The 24,629-nt window shown below is 37.6% G+C and overlaps 1 protein-coding gene across 27 annotated transcripts in view; it reads right to left on the bottom strand.

Moving 5' to 3' along the window:
* The window catches only part of zfh2 (Zn finger homeodomain 2), a 2,927,436-nt gene that overhangs the window by 2,270,466 nt on the left and 632,341 nt on the right, over window positions 1–24,629 (bottom strand). For all 27 annotated transcript variants that reach the window (XR_010947790.1, XR_010947791.1, XR_010947792.1 and 24 more), the window contains one exon: window positions 22,192–22,327. Coding sequence is in view for 2 of the 27 variants with exons in the window: in XM_067757915.1 (XP_067614016.1) it covers window positions 22,192–22,327 (136 nt within the window). In the remaining 25 variants the exon portion in view is untranslated. The remainder of the gene's footprint in view (window positions 1–22,191; window positions 22,328–24,629) is intronic.

Genomic DNA, 24,629 nt, shown 5'->3' with positions numbered 1-24,629 from the left:
TTGATAATAATGATCCAACTTTCATATACACGGATGCAAGCATTAAAGGAATAGGTGCGATTCTTAAGCAAACGCAAAAAGTTGGCGAAATGAAACCGGTAGCATACTTTTCCAAAAAACTGAGTGAATCTCAAAAAAGAAAAAGGCAATAGTTTTAGAATGTTTAGCCATAAAAGAAAGTTTGAAATTTTGGAAACTTTGGTTAATAGGAACTTCATTTACCACCTACACAGATCATAACCCATTAAAATTTGAATATTAGAAATAGAACAGATGATGAACTAGGAGACATGACATATTACTTATCACAGTACAATTTTAAGATAAAATACAATCCAGGTAGGAATAATATCGAGGCTGATTGTTTAAGCAGAAACCATGTTTATGAAAGTAATGAAAATGAAGAGGATAAATTGAGAATAGTAAATATTATCAACATAGAATATATAATAAATGATCAAAAAGAAAATTCTCAAATAAAAAATTGGAAAAAATACTATTATGGAAAACGGCATTTTTTATAAAAAAAACAAAAAGAAAAACAAAATTATCCTTTCGGAAAACTTTAGTAAAAAAAGAAAGTTGTTAGAACAAGTCAATGAGAGGAATAAAATTTATGAGTATATCAAAGTAAGCTGAGCACATGTGAATTGTGTAAATTATAATAAAAGCTTCTATTTTAATTTAAACTTCTGTTTTAGATGAATACAATTGTTTGATTACTCCTAAATTTCGACACATGTTATATATATATATATATATGTTAGAATTAAGGCGATATTTAGCGCAACGAACTTTTTTGGGTATATAGAACCGGGCAGTGGGATTTCCGTTGGTACCGTAATAAAAATGTATGTATTAGCTGTTTTCGAAAACAAAAAAATCTAAGGATAATTTACCACCTACCTCACATCACCGCCATCCAAGAAATGCGTTGGACGAAGCAAGGAGAAAGAAAGAAGATCAAAAATTGTGACATATATTGGAGTGGTCATACGAATAAGCGCATTTTCGGCGGACTCGTGGTGGGAGAGAGAGACTTTGCCGCCAAGTTCTGGCGTTCACACCTGTCTCGCCGCTATCCGAATAAAAGCAACATTTTTTAATATATCATTCATCTGCGCCCACGCGTCGACAGAGGAGAAAGACGATGAGGTCAAAGACACTTTTTATGAACAATTAGAACGCACATACGAGCGCTGCCTCCGTCATGATATAAAAGTCGTGCTTGGTGACTTTAACGCCAGGGTGGGCAAAGATGTTGTGTTTGGCCCTACAGTCGGAAAGTTCAGCCTACACAATGAAACTTCTCCTAACGGACTGAGGCTGATTGACTTTGCCGGTGCTCGAAACATGGTTATATCCAACACGAGGTTCATGCATAAAAAGATACATCAAGCTACATGGCTGTCTCCTGGTAGAAATACTCGCAGTCAGATCGATCACGTTGTGATAGACGGACGGCATGCCTCCAGTGTTTTAGATGTGCGCACGATCCGAGGACCTAACATCGATTCAGACCATTCTCTCGTTGCAGCCAAAATACGCACCCGCCTCAACGCGGCTAAAACCTAGGAACAAAAAACACAAGGGAAGTTAGACGTCGAAAAGCTTCAATCACAACAGACTGCCAATGATTTCGCAACTCGACTCTCACACCTGCTCTCTGAGAGTACAACTCATCCTGAAGGAATACAGGAGCAGTGGAAGCATATTTCCAAAGCACTTCGTACTACCGCCGAGGAAAAAATTGGTTACCGTCGACCACGAAAAAACAACTGGTACGATAAAGAATGCCGCGTTGCAACTGAAAGAAAAGACGCTGCCTACAGGGCTACGCTAAAAGCGAGCGCGACAAGAGGACGCTATCGTGAGTTGAAAAAGGAAGAGAGTCGCCTTTTCAGGAAGAAAAAAGCAGAAGCAGAAACGCGTGAGTGCGAGAAGCTTGAGCTGCTAGCCACCAGGAATAACGCCCGAAAATTTTACCAAAAAATACGGCGACAGACGGAAGATTTTAAGACCGGGGCAAATTCCTGTAGGAACGAAAACGGCGACCTTTTAACTGATGTCCAGAGAGTGCTTAGATTATGGAGGGAACACTTCTCTGTTCTCCTAAATGGAGGCAGCAATTCACCGCGCAGAGATGAAGAACCCGATCCCGCAATAGATGATGATGGAATGTATGTCCCCCCGCCAGATTATGACGAAGTTAGAATAGCAATAACCAGATTGAAAAACAACAAAACCGTAGGCGCTGATGGATTGCCTGCGGAGCTATTCAAGTACGGCGGTGAGGAGTTGGTATGGCGCATGCAGCAGCTTCTTAGCAAAATATGGGCGGAAGAGTGCATGCCCGACGGTTGGAATCTAAGTGTTCTTTGCCCAGTCCACAAGAAGGGGAATACTGCAAAATGCACCAACTGTCGTGGAATCAGCCTTATCAATATCGCATATAAGGTCCTTTCAAGTGTATTGTGCGAAAGATTGAAGCCCACCGTGAACCGGCTGATTGGACCTTATCAGTGCGGCTTCAGACCTGGTAAATCTACCATCGACCAGATTTTCACAATGCGCCAAATCTTGGAAAAAACCCGTGAGAAAAGAATCGTCTTTAAAGCCGCCTTCGACAGCACGAAAAGGAGCTGCCTATATGCCGCTATGTCTGAATTTGGTTTCCACGCAAAACTTATACGGCTGTGCAAAATGACGTTGAGCAACACCATCAGCTCAGTCAGAATTGGGAAGGACCTCTCCGAGCCGCTCGTAAATAAACGAGGTTTTAGACAGGGTGACCCCCTATCGTGCGATTTCTTTAATTTGATGCTGGAGAAAATTATACTAGCTGCAGAACTTAACCGCACTGGAACAATATACTATAAAAGCGTGCAATTACTGGCGTACGCTGATGACATTGATATCATCGGCCTAAACACCCGCGCTGTTAGCTCTGCTTACTCCAAACTGGAAAAAGAAGCGATAAGATGGGTTTGATGGTGATTGAGGACAAAACGAAGTACTTGCTGTCATCGAGCAAAGAGTCAGCGCATATGCGCCTTGGCAACCACGCTACTGTTGGCAGCCATAATTTCGAAATAGTAAAAGACTTCGTTTATTTGGGAACCAGCATCAACACTAGCAACAACATCAGCACTGAAATCTAGCGAAGAATCAATCTTGCCAATAAATGCTACTTTGGACTAGGCAGGCAATTGAAAAGTAAAGTCCTCTCTCGGCGAAGGAAAATCATACTCTACAAGTCACTTATCGTACCCGTCCTGCTATATGGGGAAGAAGCATGGACCATGACAACAGCAGATGAAGCGGCTTTGGGAGTTTTCGAGCGAAAAGTTCTTCGAAAGATTTATGGACCTCTACGCGTTGGCGATGGCGAGTACCGAAGAAGATTTAATGATGAGCCGTACGAGCTATATGCAGACATCAACATAGTCCAGCGAATTAAAACGCAGCGGCTGCACTGGCTAGGCCATGTTATGCGAATGAGAGATGATGATCCGGCCAAGAAAGTGTTTCTATAGGAACCCGCCTATGGAAGCAGAGGTAGAGAGCGACCCCCACTCCGTTGGAAGGACCAGGTGGAAAACGATTTAAACTCCCTTGGTGTGACCAATTGGCGCCGGTTGGCGGAGCGAAGGAGCGACTGGCGCGCCTTGTTGGACGGCCATAACCGTTTAGACGGTTAAGCGCCAATTAAGTAAGTAAGTAGAAATATTAAATATAAAGAAAAAAAAATATGCTTTTATATGCAGTGATGGAACTTTAAATTATGATCTACTCTTGAGGTTAAACACAATAATTTGGGTTGACCCATGATAGGAATATAAATATCCAACTTCAAGAAACTGCTAACCCAAATTTTATTGAAAGTAATATTCCAAGAGAAACAAACAATGAGTTTGAAATAAACTTCAATGAAGGAATAAATATATATAACCTCGATATAGATATTTAGCATTTAAAAGATGACCATGATGATGATGATGATGAAAATAATGCGTGCATTACTAAATAGCTAAAAAAATATTTTTGCGAAAGATAAATATGACGTAGCTACTAAAACACAAATTAATTGAAGAATCTTACAGATATATCTAAGTTGCTATAAAAAATGCAACAAGTATAGTAAATTCTAACATGGCACATAGATTGGTCCAAATTAACCCTTCGGCTCCTCCACTGGTTGCGCTACCAAAAATCCACAAGCCGGACACGCCAATGAGGCCCATCATTAAATTTAAATCGGCACCATGTTAAAAACTGTCCAAATATTTAAAAACGATATTGATAGATACTCTGGAGCTAAGGAACGAATATGCAATAGCTAACACAACAGAACTAATAGAGAGACTCGAGACCATAGAGCTAACAAGAAACAGCAAATTGGTATCTTTTGACATAAAAGATTTATACCCATCTATACCACTATCGGAGACTTTGGACATAGTTAGCTCAACAATAGTTCATAACACAAAAAACAAAGTGAAAAGTATGCAAATCACAAATACGCTAAGAACCACTTTACGTCAAAACTATTTTCAATTCAACAATAAAATATATAGACAAACAAACGGTCTTGGAATGGGAAGCCCCACATCAGCAATTCTTATAGAAGTGTTCGTGCAAAATCTGGAAGAAAAGTACATACAGGAGCTGAAGTCCAAATTAGGCGTGTCAGTTTATGCTAGATACGTGGATGATATAATATGCGTTTTAACTACTAATAACGAAGAGCTTGTACTGGAGTACCTCAACAAGCACCAAGGAAATATAAAATTTACAATGGAAACCAAAAAAGACGGTGGAATCAACTATCTAGACCTCACGATAAATATTGATAAAGAAGCCAAAATATTTAACTATTACATATATAAAAAGTCAATGGCCACCGACACAATAATACACAATACCTCAAATCATCTCAACAGCATAAAAATGCAGCATTAAGGCACTTGGTACATAGACTTGAAAGAACACCTCTTACGCAAGAGGCATATAAGAGAGAACTTGAGGTCATATATAATATCGCTGCAAACAACGGATATAAAAAAGAACTAGTAGATAAGCTCAGAATTACAAATGGAGATCCAAAAAGAAATAATGAAAAGGAAAATAATAGCTGGACGACTATGACATATACTGGAAAAGCAACATATAAATTGGCAAACTTCTTTAAAAAATACAACATTAACACAGCATTCAAAACTTCGAACAATCTAGGGCGAAAACTAAGAACTAACATTAACTTAGAGGATCCGTTTAGCAGCCACGGCGTATACAAGCTTACCTGCGGATGCTAGCATAGTTACATAGGACAAACAGGACGGCAAATAAGAACGAGGTTCAGAGAACATATTAGAGATTACAACAAAAAAATACGGAATCCAAACATTATACCCGAGTCTAACTTCGCGAATCACATGGTCGAGAATGAATGTTCCCCAGCAAACATCAATAAAACAGTTAGGGTTCTTCACATACAAGAAAAGGGCAGACGTCTCAACGTACTCGAAAACATGGAAATCTACAAACAGAAAACATTCGACGGTAGAATAATAAACGAACAGATAAACACAATTTCTGACACAATATTCGAGCCTTTAAAACTTGTTTACAGGAAACAACTTAATCACACAGGTACAACAGACAAACACATAACAACAAATAAACACAAAACAATTAACACACCAAAACAAAAAACCGACAAATAAGGTCAAACGACTAAAATCACAGATTTCTACCTACCCCAGTCAGCCACACAAATCGATTAGTAAACCACCCTCGGTTCTGATGAACACACAGCACATTCACATAACTAAATATACATAAGCATCAATTTGACAATACCTGCTCATATACCTACGAACTATAAATACAGGATAAACGACAACAACAGATCAGAACGAAAATCGACACTGATGATGGCACAACGCCGAAACCGGTTTGTCTCAAAACCAAATTTGACAAGAGATGACGGAAAATCGTTCCAATATACATCATTTATCAACCCTGTCGGAAAATCAACCAAACAAGATAAGACAATCTTACAGCCCATACTCAGCGCCAGTGACGTTGGCATATAAATGTGATGAAGGGAAAAAGACAAGATTATGTATTGATTTCAGAGACCTGAACAAAATTATAATACCACAGTCACAGCCGTTTCCTTTAATAGAAGACTTAATGGCAAAGACAATAAATTGTAAATATTTCAAAACTCTTGATATCAATTCGGCGTTTTGGTCTATACCATTAATAGTTAGTGGCAGAAGAAAAACTAGTTTTGTTACACAGGAGGGTCATTACCAGTGGACACATCTGCCCTTCGGATTAAAGACATCTCCAGCAATTTTCCAAAGGATCTTAACGAACATAATACGAAAATATAACCTATCAAATTTTGTAATTAATTACATCGAGGACATTATTGTATTTTCAAAAACTTTCGATGAACATATAGTACATTTACCCGCACTATTAGATGCTATAGTTGAAGATTTCGTTTGAAACTAACAAAATGTAAATTTGCGGCACGAGCTGTACGATACTTAGGACATTTAATAAAGCAAAATACAATAACACCTCTGAAAGGCAACCTTAAGTCTATAGCGGATTTTCCAGCACCACAATGTAAAAAGCAAATCAGACAATTTCTAGGTAAAGTACATTTTTTTAATAAGTATATTCCGAATGCAACAATGATCTTGGAACCCCTACATAATTTACTTAGAAAAAATGTTAAGTACTATTGGCCAGTTGACTGTGAGAAGCCTTTTTAACAATAAATAAAAGGACGTGTCGCACTCGGGGACTGCCGCGGTAAAGCTATTGCATATTATCAACTTATGCAATTATAATATTTATGCAACATTTTGTTTTCTTTGATATTAATTCAAGTTATCCTTTTTAAGCGTGGTGACCGATAAGAAAACAAATTTTTTACTTTTGTTGAATAAATGAGATGTTAATATTTAACTTTCACTTTAACTTTAACTTTATTTTTAACTTTAACTTTAACTTTCACTTTAACTTTAACATTCACTTTAACTTTAACTTTATTTTTAACTTTAACTTTAACTTTAAATTTAACTTTAACTTTAACCTTAACTTTAAATTTAACCTTAACTTTAACTTTAATTTTATCTTTAATTTTAACTTTAACTTTAAGTTTAACTTTAACTTTAATTTTAACTTTAACTTTAACTTTAACTTTAATTTTAACTTTAACTTTAACTTTAACTTCAACTTTAACTTTAACTTTATTTTTAATATTTATTTTATTTTTAAAAAGCAAATCAGACAATTTCTAGGTAAAGTAAATTTTTTTAATAAGTATATTCCGAATGCAACAATGATCTTGGAACCCCTACATAATTTACTTAGAAACAATGTTAAGTACTATTGGCCAGTTGACTGTGAAAAAATAGAAGCTTTTATTATAATTTACACAATTCACATGTGCTCAGCTTACTTTGATATACTCATAAATTTTATTCCTCTCATTGACTTGTCCTAACAACTTTCTTTTTCCATTCTCTTCACAATTCTTCGTATCGTCGTGTTGCTTTACATAAGGTGCGTTCGCATATACCCAACTTAAATAAACAGAGTAATATACAAAGCTTACATCTCCCCTTGGGGCAAGAAAATTAATCCCAATTAATTTACTTATTTAGAAATCGGATTTAGCTTTGTTATGTGGTATAGGCCCAAAGATGATATTCCTCGTCCAGTGTCTATTCTGCAGATGGAATCTGAAATCATTTCTACTATTTTCAAAGGACCAATCCTAATTTCACCCATTTTCGATCTGTTTAGTTTATTACTGGCCATAACGTAAACCATATCACCTTTTTCAAATTTATAATTTATTCTGTTTTTGTCAAAAATTTCTTTATTTAGATTATGTGACTTTTTGATCTAAGTAAAGCTATTAGTCGATCTTATTCAAGCTTCACAGGTTGTTAAACGCACTGGTAGCAAGTCGGTGGGCTCGCCACTTAGTAGATACATTGGTGAATATCCTGTTATTGTGTGATTAGTCATATTATATGCTTTTATACAGTCTTTTGCTATTGTCGCCCAGGCAGTTTTCTTATCTTTACTGTTTATTGCACATCTGATTCTGTTGACCAGAGTTTGGTTCAACCTTTCATTTAAACCATTCGAAAAAGGTGCATCCACTGCAGTGAAAATTACCTCAATTGAGTTTTCTTTTAAATAATTTTTAAACTCTCTCGATTTTAGTGCCTGGTATTGATCTGAAATTAATATTTCGATTTTGTTTTCTTTTATCACTTGGTCTATTAGCCTCATAAAGTCCTTAGTTAATTGAGTTTTTGAGCATAAAATATAAGCGAAACAGGTAAAGTGGTCCACTAATAGGTGTAGGTATTTCTTGGTAGATATGTTGCCACCGAATTCCCCTATGATATGGTTTTTGGGCTGGCCCTAATTGAGACATTAATCCATACTTCTTATTCAACCTTGTTTTATTTTTAATACAGACTTCACACTGTTTACAGATTAGTTTTATGTTATCTGCAAGATTTGGCGCTGTATAAAACGGTCTTATTTTTGATTTAATCTGGTTAATTCTAATGTGGCAAAATTGTTCATGTAACAATTTTATAAATTTTTTTCTAAAGTTTTCCGAAAGGATAATTTTGTTTTTCTTTTTGTTTTTTTTTTATAAAAAATGCCGTTTTCCATAATGGTATTTTTCCAATTTTTTATTTGAGAAATTTCTTTTTGATCACTTATTATTATGATTATGGTGATAATATTTACTATTCTCAATTTATCCTCTTCATTTTCATTACTTTCATAAACAGGGTTTCTCCCTAAACAATCAGCTTCTGTATTATTTCTACCTGGATTGTATTTTATCTTAAAATTGTACTGTGATAAGTAATATGTCATGTCTCCTAGTTCATCATCTGTTCTATTTCTAATATTCAAATTTTCTAATGGGTTATGATCTGTGTAAATGGTAAATTAAGTTCCTATTAACAATGTTTCCAAAATTTCAAACTTTCTTTTATGGCTAAACATTCTAAAAATATTGCCTTTTTCTTTTTTGGGATTCACTCAGTTTTTTGGAAAAGTATGCTACCGGTTTCATTTCGCCATATTTTTGCGTTTGCTTTAGAATCGCACCTATTCATTTAATGCTTGCATCCGTGTATATGAAAGTTGGATCATTATTATCAAAAATAGCCAGAATGTTGAACATAAATGGTTTTTTTTGTTAAAAAGGCTTTTTCACAGTCAACTGACCAATAGTACTTAACATTTTTTCTAAGTAAATTATGTAGGGGTTCCAAGATCATTGTTGCATTCGGAATATACTTATTAAAAAAATTTACTTTACCTAGAAATTGTCTCATTTGCTTTTTACATTGTCGTGCTGGAAAATCCGCTATAGACTTAAGGTTGTCTTTCAGAGGTGTTATTGTATTTTGCTTTATTAAATGTCCTAAGTATCGTACAGCTCGTGCCGCAAATTTACATTTTGTTAGTTTCAAACGGAATCCTTCTTCAACTATAGCATCTAATAGTGCGGATAAATGTACATCGAAAGTTTTTGAAAATACCATAATGTCATCGATGTAATTAATTACAAAATTTGATAGGTCATGTTTTCGTATTATGTTCGTTAAGATCCTTTGGAAAATTGCTGGAGATGTCTCTAATCCGAAGGGCAGATATGTCCACTGGTAATGACCTCCTGTGTAACAAAACTAGTTTTTCTTCTGTCACTAACTCTTAATGGTATAGACCAAAACGCAGAATTGATGTCAAGAGTTGTGAAATATTTACAATTTATTATCTGTGCCATTAGGTCTTCTATTAAAGGAAACGGCTGTGACTGTGGTATTATAACTTTGTTCAGGTCTCTGAAATCAATACATAATCTTGTCTTTTTCCCTTCATCACGTTTATATGTCAACGTCACTGGCGCTGAGTATGGGCTGTAAGATTCTTCAATTAATTTGTGTTTTAGTAGCTACATCATATTTATCTTTCGCAAAAATATTTTTATAGCTATTTAGTAATGCACGCATTTTTTCATCATCATCATGGTCATCTTTTAAATGCTCAATATCTATATCGAGGTTATATATATTTATTCCTTCATTGAAGTTTATTTCAAACTCATTGTTTGTTTCTCTTGGAATATTACTTTCAATAAAATTTGGGTTAGCACTTTCTTGAAGTTGGATATTTAGATTCCTATCATGGGTCAACCCAAATTATTGTGTTTAATTTCAAGAGTAGATCATAATTTAAAGTTCCATCACTGCATATAAAAGCATATATTTTTTTTCTTTAAATTTAATATTTCTACTTACTTACTTACTTAATTGGCGTTTAACCGTCTAAACGGTTACGGCCGTCCAACAAGGCGCGCCAGTCGCTCCTTCGCTCCGCCAACCGGCGCCAATTGGTCACACGAAGGGAGTTTAAATCGTTTTCCACCTGGTCCTTCCAATGGAGTGGGGGTCGCCCTCTACCTCTGCTTCCATAGACGGGTTCCGATAGAAACACTTTCTTGGCCGGATCATCATCTTTCATTCGCATAACATGGCCTAGCCAGCGTAGCCGCTGCGTTGTAATTCGCTGGACTATGTTGATGTCTGCGTATAGCTCGTACGGCCCATCATTAAATCTTCTTCGGTACTTGCCATCGCCAAGGCGTAGAGGTCCATAAGTCTTTCGAAGAACTTTTCTCTCGAACACTCCCAAAGCCGCTTCATCTGCTGTTGTCATGGTCCATGCTTCTGCCCCATATAGCAGGACGGGTACGATAAGTGACTTGTAGAGTATGATTTTCGTTCGCCGAGAGAGGACTTTACTTTTCAATTGCCTACCTAGTCCAAAGTAGCATTTATTGGCAAGATTGATTCTTCGCTGGATATCAGTGCTGATGTTGTTGCTAGTGTTGATGCTGGTTCCCAAATAAACGAAGTCTTTTACTATTTCGAAATTATGGCTGCCAACAGTAGCGTGGTTGCCAAGGCGCATATGCGCTGACTCTTTGCTCGATGACAGCAAGTACTTCGTTTTGTCCTCAATCACCATCAAACCCATCTTTACCGTTTCTTTTTCCAGTTTGGAGTAAGCAGAGCTAACAGCGCGGGTGTTTAGGCCGATGATATCAATGTAATCAGCATATGCCAGTAATTGCACGCTTTTATAGTATATTGTCCCAGTGCGGTTAAGTTCTGCAGCTAGTATAATTTTCTCAAGCATCAAATTAAAGAAATCGCACGATAGGAGGTCACCCTGTCTAAAACCTCGTTTCGTTTCGACCGGCTCGGAGAGGTCCTTCCAAATTCTGACTAAGCTGATGGTGTTGCTCAACGTCATTTTGCACAGCCGTATAAGTTTTGCGGGGAAACAAAATTTAGACATAGCGGCATATAGGCAGCTCCTTTTCGTGCTGTCGAAGGCGGCTTTAAAGTCGACGAAGAGGTGATGTGTGTCGATTCTCTTTTCACGGGTTTTTTTCCAAGATTTGGCGCATTGTGAAAATCTGGTCGATGGTAGATTTACCAGGTCTAAAGCCGCACTGATAGGGTCCAATTAGCCGGTTCACGGTGGGCTTCAATCTTTCGCACAATACACTTGAAAGGACCTTATATGCGATATTAAGAAGGCTGATTCCACGATAGTTGGTGCATTTTGCAGTATCCCCCTTCTTGTGGACTGGGCAAAGAACACTTAGATTCCAACCGTCGGGCATGCTTTCGTCCGCCCATATTTTGCTAAGAAGCTGCTGCATGCGCCTTACCAACTCCTCGCCGCCGACCTTGAATAGCTCCGCAGGCAATCCATCAGCGCCCACTGCCTTGTTGTTTTTCAATCTGGTTATTGCTATTCTAACTTTGTCAAAATCGGGCGGGGGGACATATATTCCATCATGATCGATTGCGGGATCGGGTTCCTCATCTCTGCGCGGTGAATTGCTACCTCCATTTAGGAGAGAAGAGAAGTATTCCCTCCATAATCTAAGCACTCTCTGGACATCAGTTACAAGGTCGCCGTTTTCATTCCTACAGGAGTTTGCCCCGGTCTTAAAACCTTCCGTCTGTCGCCGCATTTTTTGGTAAAATTTTCGGGCGTTATTCCTGGTGGCTAGCAGCTCAAACTCCTCGCACTCACGCCTTTCTGCTTCTGCTTCTTTCTTCCTGAAAAGGCATCTCGCTTCCCTTTTCAACTCACGATAGCGTTCACACACTCCTCTTGTCGCGCTCACTTCTAACGTAGCCCTGTAAGCAGCGTCTTTTCTTTCGGTTGCAACGCGGCATTCTTCATCGTACCAGTTTTTTTCGTGGCCGCCGGTAACCAATTTTTTCCTCGGCGGCAGTACGAAGTGCTTTAGAGATATGCTCGCACTGCTCCTGTATTCCTTCAGGATGAGTTGTGCTCTCAGAGAGCAGGTGTGAGAGTCGAGTTGCGAAATCATTGGCAATCTGTTGTGATTGAAGCTTTTCGACGTCTAGCTTTCCTTGTGTTTTTTGTTCCTTGGTTTTAGCCGCGTTGAGGCGGGTGCGTATTTTGGCTGCAACGAGATAATGGTCCGAGTCGATGTTAGGTCCTCGGATCGTGCGCACATCTAAAACACTGGAGGCATGCCGTCCGTCTATCACAACGTGATCGATCTGAGTGCGAGTATTTCGATCAGGAGACAGCCATGTAGCTTGATGTATCTTTTTATGCATGAATCTCGTGCTGGGTATGCCCATGTTTCGAGCATCGGCAAAGTCAATCAGCATCAGTCCGTTAGGAGAAGTTTCATTGAAGAACATTTAAAGATACGAAAAATTTTTTTTTGCATCCACTGTACCTTCCACTTATCCATTAATAGAACTACAATCAATATATAGCTACCCCGCTCTTCCATCACCAACCCCTCTATTGTCTATACAGATTTACCTTATTATGAATGAAAAAAAATGTCAAGAGAAAAAAATAAGTATTTTTTCCTTGAATAATATGCGGATGAGTTTAATAAAATAAAATAAATACAATCATTTATTGCCTGGGCCTCATAAGTTCATAATTTTACATATTAGGAAAAATACTTTACTTTAACCCCAATAGATTAGAAAATATTAATAGGAAAATATTTTTACTCTAACCCTCGGTAGATAGATAAACAATAAACATTTTTACGGTAACTTATATACATAGAAAAATTTCGATAGGAAAATAGTTTGGTATAATTTAGAAAATAATGATAGGAATAATAAAGATAAGGAAATAATAGTCCATAAGAATAGGCTTAAACCCATTTAAAACATCTTTTGATAGTTTAAAGCAAATAAGCGTAAAATAAGCATTCCAATTTACTCGGTTATTTAATAAAAATTTCTAAAGACAAACGGATTTTAAGTAGGTGCACACATTTAAAATCCGGCTAAGTAAAATAAATAAAATAAGTAAAATAAAGAAGACAAATAAAATAAATAAAATAAGTAAAATAATCGTTAAATTTAAAATTTTGATGCCAAAAATACTTATACAAAACATTGTTAAAAATTAAATAAATGTAAAAATAATAAAAGTATCAAGGTCTGTATATTATAAACATATTATAAACATATATACACAAACTCTTTCAATTTCATATCAAGTTACCAAAAGAATTCAAAACTCAAACAAAGAGTCTTACACAATTGTCCAGGCAATTATATAAGCCTATTTTTCTAAGGCCGATGTTGTAGCATTACGCGTCATGCCCACCTATGCAATACATTTGCGGCATTATGCATCATGAACTTCTATGCCAATGCATTTTTATGAACCGACCACACGCAGTCATATCATAATCATATTACAATATTATGCGACATAAATTACATTGACCTAACACAGCGGTAAGCCAACATCAATTGAATGCCGAATACGAAACCCTTGTCAGTTCACACCTTAACATTTTTGCTCACTCCGGTCAATACACTTGCCGATCGTCAATGTTAGTTTGTCACCAAAATATCTACACACAACTAATTTACATTGTTTACTTTGTTAATGTGAATCACCCAAATATTCATACACAAACATTTTACATGGTTTACATAAATAGCAATCTGCTGACTTTGCATACTATTATTACAAATGTACATATTTTTAGTTTGCTAGTATTAGAATAATTATGTATGTGTAGGTTAAGAAATTATGTATAAAGGAGAAAGAATTTCTTCAATAAAATAAATTATTGTCAGACATTGAAGCTGAAAACTTTCGTCTTATTAATTTTAACTTTTCATACTTACTCTGACATTTTCTTTCTATTTACTTGTTTGTGTCCTGGTTGTTGTAGAAATTCCTCCTTGTTGGTGTAGTTAGCTAATGTTGTTGTTGTATCTTCTTTGATGTTGTGTGTTTTTGTTGTATTGTTGTAATGGCGATGTGTGTTTTTTAATGAAGTTTTTCAAACAATTTTTTTTTTCAAATGTATTTTTTCAGTTTTCTTAAACAATTTTTTTTTTCAAAAAATGTTTCCTTATTGTAACTTTAATTTACGTATTTTTTATTTTTGTAACGTAGCGTTACAATACATAAGCCCCCTGTACTTCTTTCCACCTACGCCTGAGCCCCCCTGTACTTCTTTTTATAGCATAGCCAACAACCCAACTACATATGGCGGGCGGCAACAATACAACCACCATATGGTAAACGGCCATATGCGACGAACAGCTGATGGCAGGCCAATGGTGTGTTAGCAAAATCACCACACGTGACAATCACAATAGTGGTGTATTTATTTCTCAAGCAGTTTGCGGCACAACCCGTATAAAAACTACGAATTTGCATTTTGCAATTCAGTCCTCGCAGATGAGCCAGCGGGAGTGGATGTCTTTTTAAACATACTGTTCCCTCCTGCTAGCTAGCTGAGGGGAAGGGGCGCCGTCATGGCGCGGGTCATCCTTCACTTAGGTAAGGACGACGGGGAGGATGCCTTCGTGCTACTTGCCCCCCGCGCCCTCCTAGTTGTTGTGCGGCCCGACGCCTTAATGACCATACAACCCCTCAGTTCTAGCTTCGGTTGGCTGAGTGGCAGGGGTGCCGTCATGGCGCGGGTCAACCCTTCACTTGGGTAAGGACGACGCGGAGGTTGCCTTTGTGCTACTTTGCCCCAGCGCCCTCCTAGGTTTTGAGCGGCGACGCCTTCATCACCATTCCACCCCTTCCCCTCAGTTCTGGCTTCGGCCGTGAACCGATGCTTGTGCACAAGGGACTACCGTTGTGCCGTTAAAGTGCACTTCCCCTCCGCCCACGGATCGATCCACGGTGTCCCAGCTGGTACAGTCCTGCCCTCCTTAAGCACCTACTGTCTAGTGTGGAAGTAGGGTGGCGGGGTGTCCAGCGGTGAAGCCAGCACTAACGAGTCCTCGCAGTCTCTTCCTTAGGTGATCGACCCCGCCGACTATGGATCTTACCGAAGACTACCGATCAATCCGATCCCGCCCGGAACGAACCGCCGCTGTCCAGGTAAACCCCATCGCCAGCCTACTCCCCCTCTCACCACAGCCCTGGTACACGCTCCGTAGCCCACCGCAGCTACCGTCGCATCGTCGCCCCTCTGGTACAGCCGCGGCTTCCATCGCCGGTGCCACGCCGACCGTCGCCCGCCTTCCATACTACCGCCCTGCCGAGCGCGCATTGCTGGTGCCACCGCGGCTACACCAACCACTGGCTGGTCGCAATCCTATCGTCGTATAGCCGCCGCTGCCACGACGACCGTTGGCCGTCCGCCATCCTAGCGCCGTTAAGCCGCCGATGCTCCCATCCCGCCGCTGCTCCGACGAAAGTTGGCCGTCTGCCATCCTACCGCCGTCAAGCCTCGGCTTCTATCCCGCCGCTGCTGTTTCCCGTTCAGACGCCGTGCTGATCCCTCCGCTGCTTCCATACCGCCGTACCAATCCGTCCGTTACCCGACCCCCGTTAAACAGTCCTGCCGATACCTCGTCTGCTACGACGACCGTTAGCCGCCGCTCCGCCCAATCACCGTCTCGGAACGGAAAGCTGCTGCCCTCCTAACACCTCCAGCCGTATGTGCGTGTGTTCTTAACACATAAATATTCTGTATTTATTCAGCAGGGGTTTGTGGGAACTTTACTCGATTCTGGATTGACTGAGCGTTAGCCCAGTCTTAGACAAAACCCACCTCATATTTCCTTTTTTTATTAATTTCATTGTTCACTCCTTCTGATTGTATAACGGTTGGTTGTACAAGTATAAAGGAATCGAGATAGATATGGACTTCCATATATCAAAATCATCAATGTCGAAAAATAATTTGATTGAGGCAGGTCCGTCCGTCTGTCCGTTAACACGATAACTTGAGTAAATATTGAGATATCTTCAGCAAATTTAGTACACGAGCATATTTGCACCCATAAAAGATTGGTATTGAAAATGAGCAAAATCGGATGATAATCACGCTCACTTTTTATATATTGTTACGAATATTAGTCACACTAAAGGGTCCTGCCATCTCTAAGCCGATGGTAGGCAGTGATTGTATGCACATCCATAAGTCAATCATGTATCTATATAAACGAATAAATCATTATGCCTACACATATGTACATACACGCAGCGGATAATAGAAGCACAAACACATGCAGATATCTTATCTGAGATGCTCCCAAAAGTATGCAATTGTAATTGTGGAATTGTCGCTCACAAATACACGGGCATATGAGAAGCTATATACGTGCATCTGTAGTTTTAATTATATGGCGGTAACTAAGTAAATTCTGGAAGCGCCTAGAAGATGCCACGAGGAAATCACAGAGTATAAAAGCACCAACAATAGAGGCGCTACAAGCACTTTTGATTAGGCACGCAATCTGTCGTGCAATAGTAGAGTTATTTATTGTGAAGTACTTTAATAAAGGCCATTTTGCATTATTCAATATTGGAGTTTTTTATTCAACAGTTTAGTGATTCGAAATTAGCAGAAGGTTGCAAATAAGAGGATTTGCAGTAAATTCGTTACAATATATAATATTTTGGAAAACACAAAAACCTGATTATTTAGTAAATTATTCACCTAGATTGTAGAAATTTGACGTATGGACTGATATTGAGACTCTTGATAAAAAAAAAAAAAAAATTTTAAATGGGCGTGGCACCGCCCACTTGTGATAAAATCAATTTTACAAATATTATTAATAATAAATCAAAAATCGTTAAACCTATCGTAACAAAAATCGGCAGAGGTTGCCTTTGCTATAAGGAATGCTTTGAAAAAAAATTGACGAAATCGGTTAAGGACCACGCCCACTTTTATATAAAGGATTTTTGAAAATGTCGTGGACGAATGAAATAAGATATATCTTTGCAAAAAAGCCTTAATATCAATGGTATTTCATTTCCCAACTGGATTTATAACAATAAATAGGAAAACTTCAAATTTTAAAAAATGGGCGTGGCACCGCCCCTTTTATGACCAAGCAATTTTCTATGGATAACGGTTGGTTATACATATATAAAGGAATCGAGATAGATATAGACTTCCATATATCAAAATAATCAGGATCGAAAAAAAATTTGATTGAGCCATGTCCGTCCGCCCGTCCGTCCGTCCGTTAACACGATAACTTGAGTAAATTTTTAGGTATCTTGATGAAATTTGATATGTAGGTTCCTGAGCACTCATCTCAGATCGCTATTTAAAATTAACGATATCGGACTATAACCACGCCCACTTTTTCGATATCGAAAATTTCGAAAAACCGAAAAAGTGCGATAATTCATTACAAAAGACAGATAAAGCGACGAAACTTGGTAGATGAGTTGAACTTATGACGCATAATAGAAAATTAGTAAAATTTTGGACAATGGGCGTGGCACCGCCCACTTTTAAAAGAAGGTAATTTAAAATTTTTGCAAGCTGTAATTTGGCAGTCGTTGAAGATATCATGATGAAATTTGGCAGGAACGTTACTCCTATTACTATGTGTACGCTTAATAAAAATTAGCAAAATCGGAGAAGGACCACGCCCACTTTAAAAAAAAAATTTTTTTAAAGTAAAATTTCAACAAAAAATTTAATATTTTTACAGTATATAAGTAATCGGTAATCAGTATATAAGAAATCGGTTTATGCCACGCCCAGTTTTTACACAGTCGTCCGTCTGTCCTTCCGCATGGCCGTTAACACGATAACTTGAGCAAAAATCGACATATCTTTAATGAACTTAGTTCACGTGCTTACTTGAACTCACTTTATCTTGGTATGAAAAATGAACGAAATCCGACTTTTTTTGTTTAAGTATATAATTATAAGGAAATATAAATAACTTCACAAATTCGCATCGGCGGGCGGGCGGTATCTTGTACAACCGAATATCGAACGTTGCGTATGCGGGCGATGCCTAAAGGCGGGCAGTTTAATGTAAAGTAATTAGAGTAGTGAGCGCGGTGGTGGTTGAAAGCACAGCTTGGCTGTGCTGCTTGCGCTTGGCCGCGCTGGCCGGGTGTTGCCAGACGGAGGAGGGCGGACTTAGTCCGAAAATTGGATCATGTCTTCAACAAAGAACGCAAAGTAATTTAAGGTGTAAATAGACAAAGTGTCAGCCGTATGGCTATGGTTCAGTTCTCGGAATTATAGATTGCTTCCTTCTGTTTTCAAAGGTCACGGTAGAATTGTTCGGCTGTTTTTCGTGTTGCGCTGCAACAGGGTTGGCAAACGCCGGTGGCCGAGCTGTCACAATTATTTGTCCGCATTTTCAATGCAATACACATATTGCAATCGATTTTTAAGTAACTACTCATTGAGCTTCAAAGGTGAAAGTTCACATATAGGTTAAGACACAGAGATAATGCAACAAAAGGGGAAAAATTCCGTTAGGTGGCGCACGAATCGAAATAATTAGATGAGAGCTTAAATCGGCTTTTAGGTAACTTCTCGATGAGCTAGTGACTTGAAATTTCAAACTTAATTCAGAGGCCGATGACAGTGTAAAACGCATAACAAAAAGTTTCGGTAGGGGGCGCACGGATCGAGATATTTAGTAAAATTTTACGGAACGGAGGGAATCTTGCGATCGATTTTTAAGTAACTTCTCATTGAGCTTCAAACGTCAAACTTCACATATAGGCTAAGAAGCCGGGACAATGCAAAAAAGAAAAAAGAAAATTTCGTTAGATGGCGCAAGGTTCGAAATAATTAGATAAGAATTCGGTATTTTGAGATCGGTTTTTAAGTAACTTTTCATTGAGCTAGAAACATGAAACCTCACACATAAACGTACACCGTGACAAAGGAACAAAATGAGAAAAAAATTCCGTTAGATAATAATTTGGAATTTTGGGATCGATTATTAAGCAACTTCTGATTGAGCTACAAACGTGAAACTTCACAGATAGGTTAAGACACCGAGACAATGCAACGAAAATTAGAAACAATTCCGTTAGGTGGCGCACGGTTTCGAAATAATTAGATATGAATTTGGAATTTTGAGATCGGTTTTTAAGTAACTTATCGGTGAGCTAGAGACTTGAAATTTCAAACTCAATTCAGAGGCCAATGATAGTATAAAACATTTTACAAAAAGTTTCGCTAGGGGGCGCTCGGATTGAGATATTTAGAAAAATAGTACGGAACGGAGGGAATCTTACGATCGATTGTTATACTGTGTTGGGCTTGTACAGTTCACAACATGCAAGGGTGTACCGTGGGTAACGCAGTAGTGAATCTAGGATCTGCACTTTTCGCCAAAGGCCAAACTTACGTAGCATTGTGCCGAGTAAAATCTTGTAATGGTCTTCGTATAGAAGAGCTCGATTGCGCCAAACTAAGGGAAAAATACCATGCGACGAGAAGGCTATGCACGGAATAGAGCGATTGCGGCAATTAGAGTATCCACGTGAAGCTAACATGTTCTGAATGCTACTATGCAGAGATAGTGAAGCCTCCTTCCTTTACGTTAGCATACACATGTATACTGCATAAGCTGCTTCGTTAGATAAGAAATACAAATATGGTTTACATTTCTTAAAAAAAAAGTAAATTAAAGTCTCCACGTTAAAGCAAGAAGGTGGCAGCTTGGAACGAACAAGTTGGACCGAATCAAGGTGTTGCCGCTACCACAACAACATCATCGTATGATAGCCTAGTCGACCTATTTGCCATTTACGTTTGGAAGCGGGGTGATAAAATACAAGCTCAAGTATGATTCACAATTCGTCAGACAAACAAATCAAAGTCTCCGATTTGAAGCAATCGAAAAAGGTTGTCCCCAGGAAACGTAAAGTGTAAATGCGCCAAGATATTGCTGCAACCATACAACAACAACGAATAATAGCTAACATATTTATATCTTACTGTTATGAAATTTTTCAAGCTTCAAAGTGCATTCGTAAGGGTGTGTGTGTAGAATTTCAAACATGAGCTTTTACGTATGTTTAAACTAATGCAAGTATGCGTTGAAACCAATAATTTTACGAATAAGCAAGCCACATACTCACTTGTAGCAATCCAATCTTGCCATATATGAACAATTTTCAAGTAGCTTTACAATTAATGTAGCTTGACGTATTTCTCTGTTACGTACTATAATGTATACGGGGTATTCCATCCCATTTCGACCAATTTTGAACCCGACCCTTTAGAATTGGCTGGACGTTTTTCTTCTTTTTCTAGCTTACGAAAGACGTTTTTCAGAATTTTTTCAAATTTTTTCATCCAACTCAAAAAAAGTTATGAATTTAAAAACAAAAACGGTGTTTTTTTCAAAATGCTATAACTTTTTCAAAAATTGACCGTTTGGGATCTTTTTTTTTTAATTTGTTTTTTTATGTACTTTTCGGAAAAAATACAAAAAAATGTTAAAAGTTTTTTTTTGTAATTTTTCAGTTTTTCGCGATTTTTCGAATTTCGCAATTTTTTTTCTCATAAAAAACTTCAATCAATTCTGCAATTATCCCCACTAATCCCGGAGTGGGCCGATAATTTTTTTTTTATAGCATTTTGAAAAAAAAAACAACGTTTTTTTTTTAAATTCATAACTTATTTTGAGTTGGACACCGTTTTTGTTTTCAAAATGCTATAACTTTATCAAAAATTGACCGTTTGGGATCTTTTTTTTTAAATATTTGTTTTTAAATGTACTTTTATGTATTTTTTAAGTTTTTTTTTCAATTAAATAAAAAAAAATTATCGGCCCACTCCGGGATTAGTGGGGATGATTGCAGTATTGATTGAAGTTTTTTATCAGAAAAAAATGGCGAAATTCGAAAAATCTCGAAAAACTGAAAAATTACAAAAAAAACTTTAAAAATTTGTTTGTATTTTTTCCGAAAAGTACATTCAAAAACAAATTAAAAAAAAAAAGATACCAAACGGTCAATTTTTGAAAAAGTTATAGCATTTTGAAAAAACACCGTTTTTTTTTTAAATTCATAACTTTTTTTGAGTTGGATGAAAAAATTTGAAAAAATTCTGAAAAACGTCTTTCGTAAGCTAGAAAAAGAAGAAAAACTTTCAGCCAATTCTAAAGGAGTCGGGTTCAAAATTGGTCGAAATGGGATGGAATACCCCATACGTTCAAGTATTCTATGCATTCTGAATTAATAAAAGTAAGATTTCACCTATAAATAAGACACTACTACTCTTTTCCACCTACAACTAAAAAGTAAAAAATAAAAAGAAAAGGAAAAAATTTTAACCATTTCCTTTATATAAATGGACAAAAATCAGCGAAAAATATATCGTTGAACAGAAATAAGAAATTATCAGAAATAAAAATATAAAGGTGGATCGCACTTAATTGACTATATATTGATAAGTTAACTCCTTTTCTACCAACTTTGCAATCCAAGTAATGTGCGCTCCACTTTAAAATTTTTTTTCTCAGAAATATTTTTACAATTTCTATGTCAAAATTTTAAAATCAAAGTTCATCATTTTTTATTTTTTCAAGTTATCGAGTTAACGGACGGACGGCCCTGGATCTATTAAAATCTTGTTCGATCGTGATAATTTTGATATAAGGAAGTATGTATATATCTCGATTCTTCTATGCCATTACCTATAACCGTTATCCAATCAAAGTTATAATATCCTTTGCACAAGTACAAGCTGGGTACGAAAAAAAAACTGTATGATATAAAACAAGGCGTTTCCATCTATATAATTTTAAGACCACTTACCATTGGCAGTTGAATCCTGTTTAGAATTTTCTGTGTCGATTACAAAAGAACCACCATCCAAATTAAAAACGATTTTTCCTTGAAAAATTCTGGCATCTGACCTTAACATTGGCTTGCTGTCATCGGAATTAATTTTCTAAAATTATGTGTACAATACAAACAACATTTATAAATATATATATATATATATATATATATATTAGGGCGGGTCGATTTAAAAGTCGCTCATTGCTCTGCATTCTAGGGATCAAAATAAGAAACTTTGCTGAAGGAACCATACCTCTAAAACGAATTCTGATGCCCCCCCCCCCCCCCCCCTTGGGTCGAACTTTTGGGTAGGGGCAATTTTAATTCTACCTGCTGTATCTTGTGGTGGCTTAAAAAAAACAACACAAGCAATTTTACGATCTGCAATTGTGTCACAGTGATACCTTCGATTTTTAAAACGGTTGAATAAAAAACCCACACAACTATGTTTACGACATGCAAATGCATCACAGTGATGCCTTGGTTTTAAAAGGGGGTTGTAAAAACGCTAATTTCTAATAATTTTTTTAATTTCTTTTCTATTACTAAGTTCAATTCATTTTTTCATTTACATATGTTCTGACTAAATAAATTTCTAAAGAGAAAAATAAACTCCAAAAAGAAAAAACATAGGCATTTCAAATTGGGATTTTTCAAAATTTGGCCCTACGACCCAAAGGGGGGGACATCAGAATTTGTTTTAGAGGTATGGTTCTTTCGGCAAGGTTTCTTATTTTGATCCCAAGAATATGATCTTCACAGAGCAATGGGCGATTTTTTTGCCTCCCCACAAATCGACCCGGCCTAATATATATATAGTTTGTCAGTTATAAAACACTAAACAGTTATTCACCCCTATTATGGTTGCTGGAGCCGATCATCACTGTTACCGCCGTTCCTAGAGGGTACTTTGTATTTATCGTTACCACCGTTCCTACTGGGTGCTTGCATATATTCTGTACGGTATAATTCAATGTATACCTATTTATTTATGTACTCATCCTTCTCTAAACATATTTGAGAGACTTGCGGTAAATTGGGTGGCGTGATGATAAAAAATAACATAAATGCAGAGCAATGAAGCGGTTGGGTCGACAACGCAAAGTCAGTAGCAAACAAATGTTTTTAAAGTTGTGTATAACATCATCTTTGTGCATAAGTTGTACGGAATAAAGTCACTACTAAGAAAAAGTTTTTTTTACTCACACCGGAAAATTTGTAATTTAGCAAAGTCTTTAAAAATATTTTCTACCGAGGTTCGCGATATAATCTAAATATTAAAATCATTCAAAATGATAAATAACGGTGAATCAAGTGAGGAGTTTAATGGCTCCGCATGCAACGGAAAAGATTGTAGCCGCATGGTACAATGTGACCAATGCGACAGGTGGTACCACTTCGATTGTGTCGGGGTCAACAGCGGAATAGAAGACGTAAACTGGAACTGCAATAAATGCAACCCTTTAGCTTCTACCGCAAAAACGAGTGCTGCAGCTCCCCCGCACAACCAGCAATCCGTGATGGTATCAGCCCCTCATCCAAGTTGCCTACAATCAATTTCTTCACCTAGGCTTGACATACGTTCACACTTCCCCACGCCGTTAATCTCATGGAGCACGGGCGGTAGTCACTCAAGGGCAGCTAGAAATACCGTAAATGCTGCTGAACAAATGGTTACAACATCGCTGCAATTCTGGACAACATCATCTGCATCACAGCAGCTCGCATCACTATGCTTCCTGATATCGTCGAATGCTCATCTAACAAATGACGTGGCAGTAACAACTTCAGTGCCACCATACTCTCGTCTACGCACCGACACAGGTAATCACCACGCGGAAAGCGAAAAAGAGTTAGAGCTACGCCTAGCTATGCTTGAGGAAGAAAGGCTTATTAATCAAAGCTATCTTGAAAAGAAATATGACTTACTATCACATTCGCATGGTGTCCGAACGAAGAGTACTTATGCTCACAACCTAAAGACTTCACCTACACCTCTCAGATAGCAGCACGACAAGCCATTCCAAAGGAGCTCCGTCATTTTCATGGTAGCCCGGAGGAATGGCCTTTGTTCATTAGTAACTTTAAAACCAGTACGGAAGTCGCAGGCAATTCCAACGCTGAGAACTTAATACGTTTGCAGGCCTGTTTAAAAGGTAAGGCACGAGAAATGGTCCGGTGCAAACTACTACTGCCAACAATGGTTCCGGAAATTATCGCCACTCTGCGCATGTGTTTTGGCAGGCCAGAGCTAATTGTCGAAAATCTGATCGAAAAGGTACAAAAGTTTCCACCTGTAAAAGATAGACTAGATGCCCTCATAGATTTTGCACTATGTGTACGGAATGTATATTCCACTATGGAATCCTGCCGCATGGGCGATTACATGAACAACTCTATGTTAGTAAAGG

The sequence above is a fragment of the Eurosta solidaginis genome, chromosome X (assembly GCF_040869045.1).
Source record: "Eurosta solidaginis isolate ZX-2024a chromosome X, ASM4086904v1, whole genome shotgun sequence".
NCBI lineage: Eukaryota > Metazoa > Arthropoda > Insecta > Diptera > Tephritidae > Eurosta > Eurosta solidaginis.
This window is presented reverse-complemented; position numbering and strand designations above follow the sequence as displayed.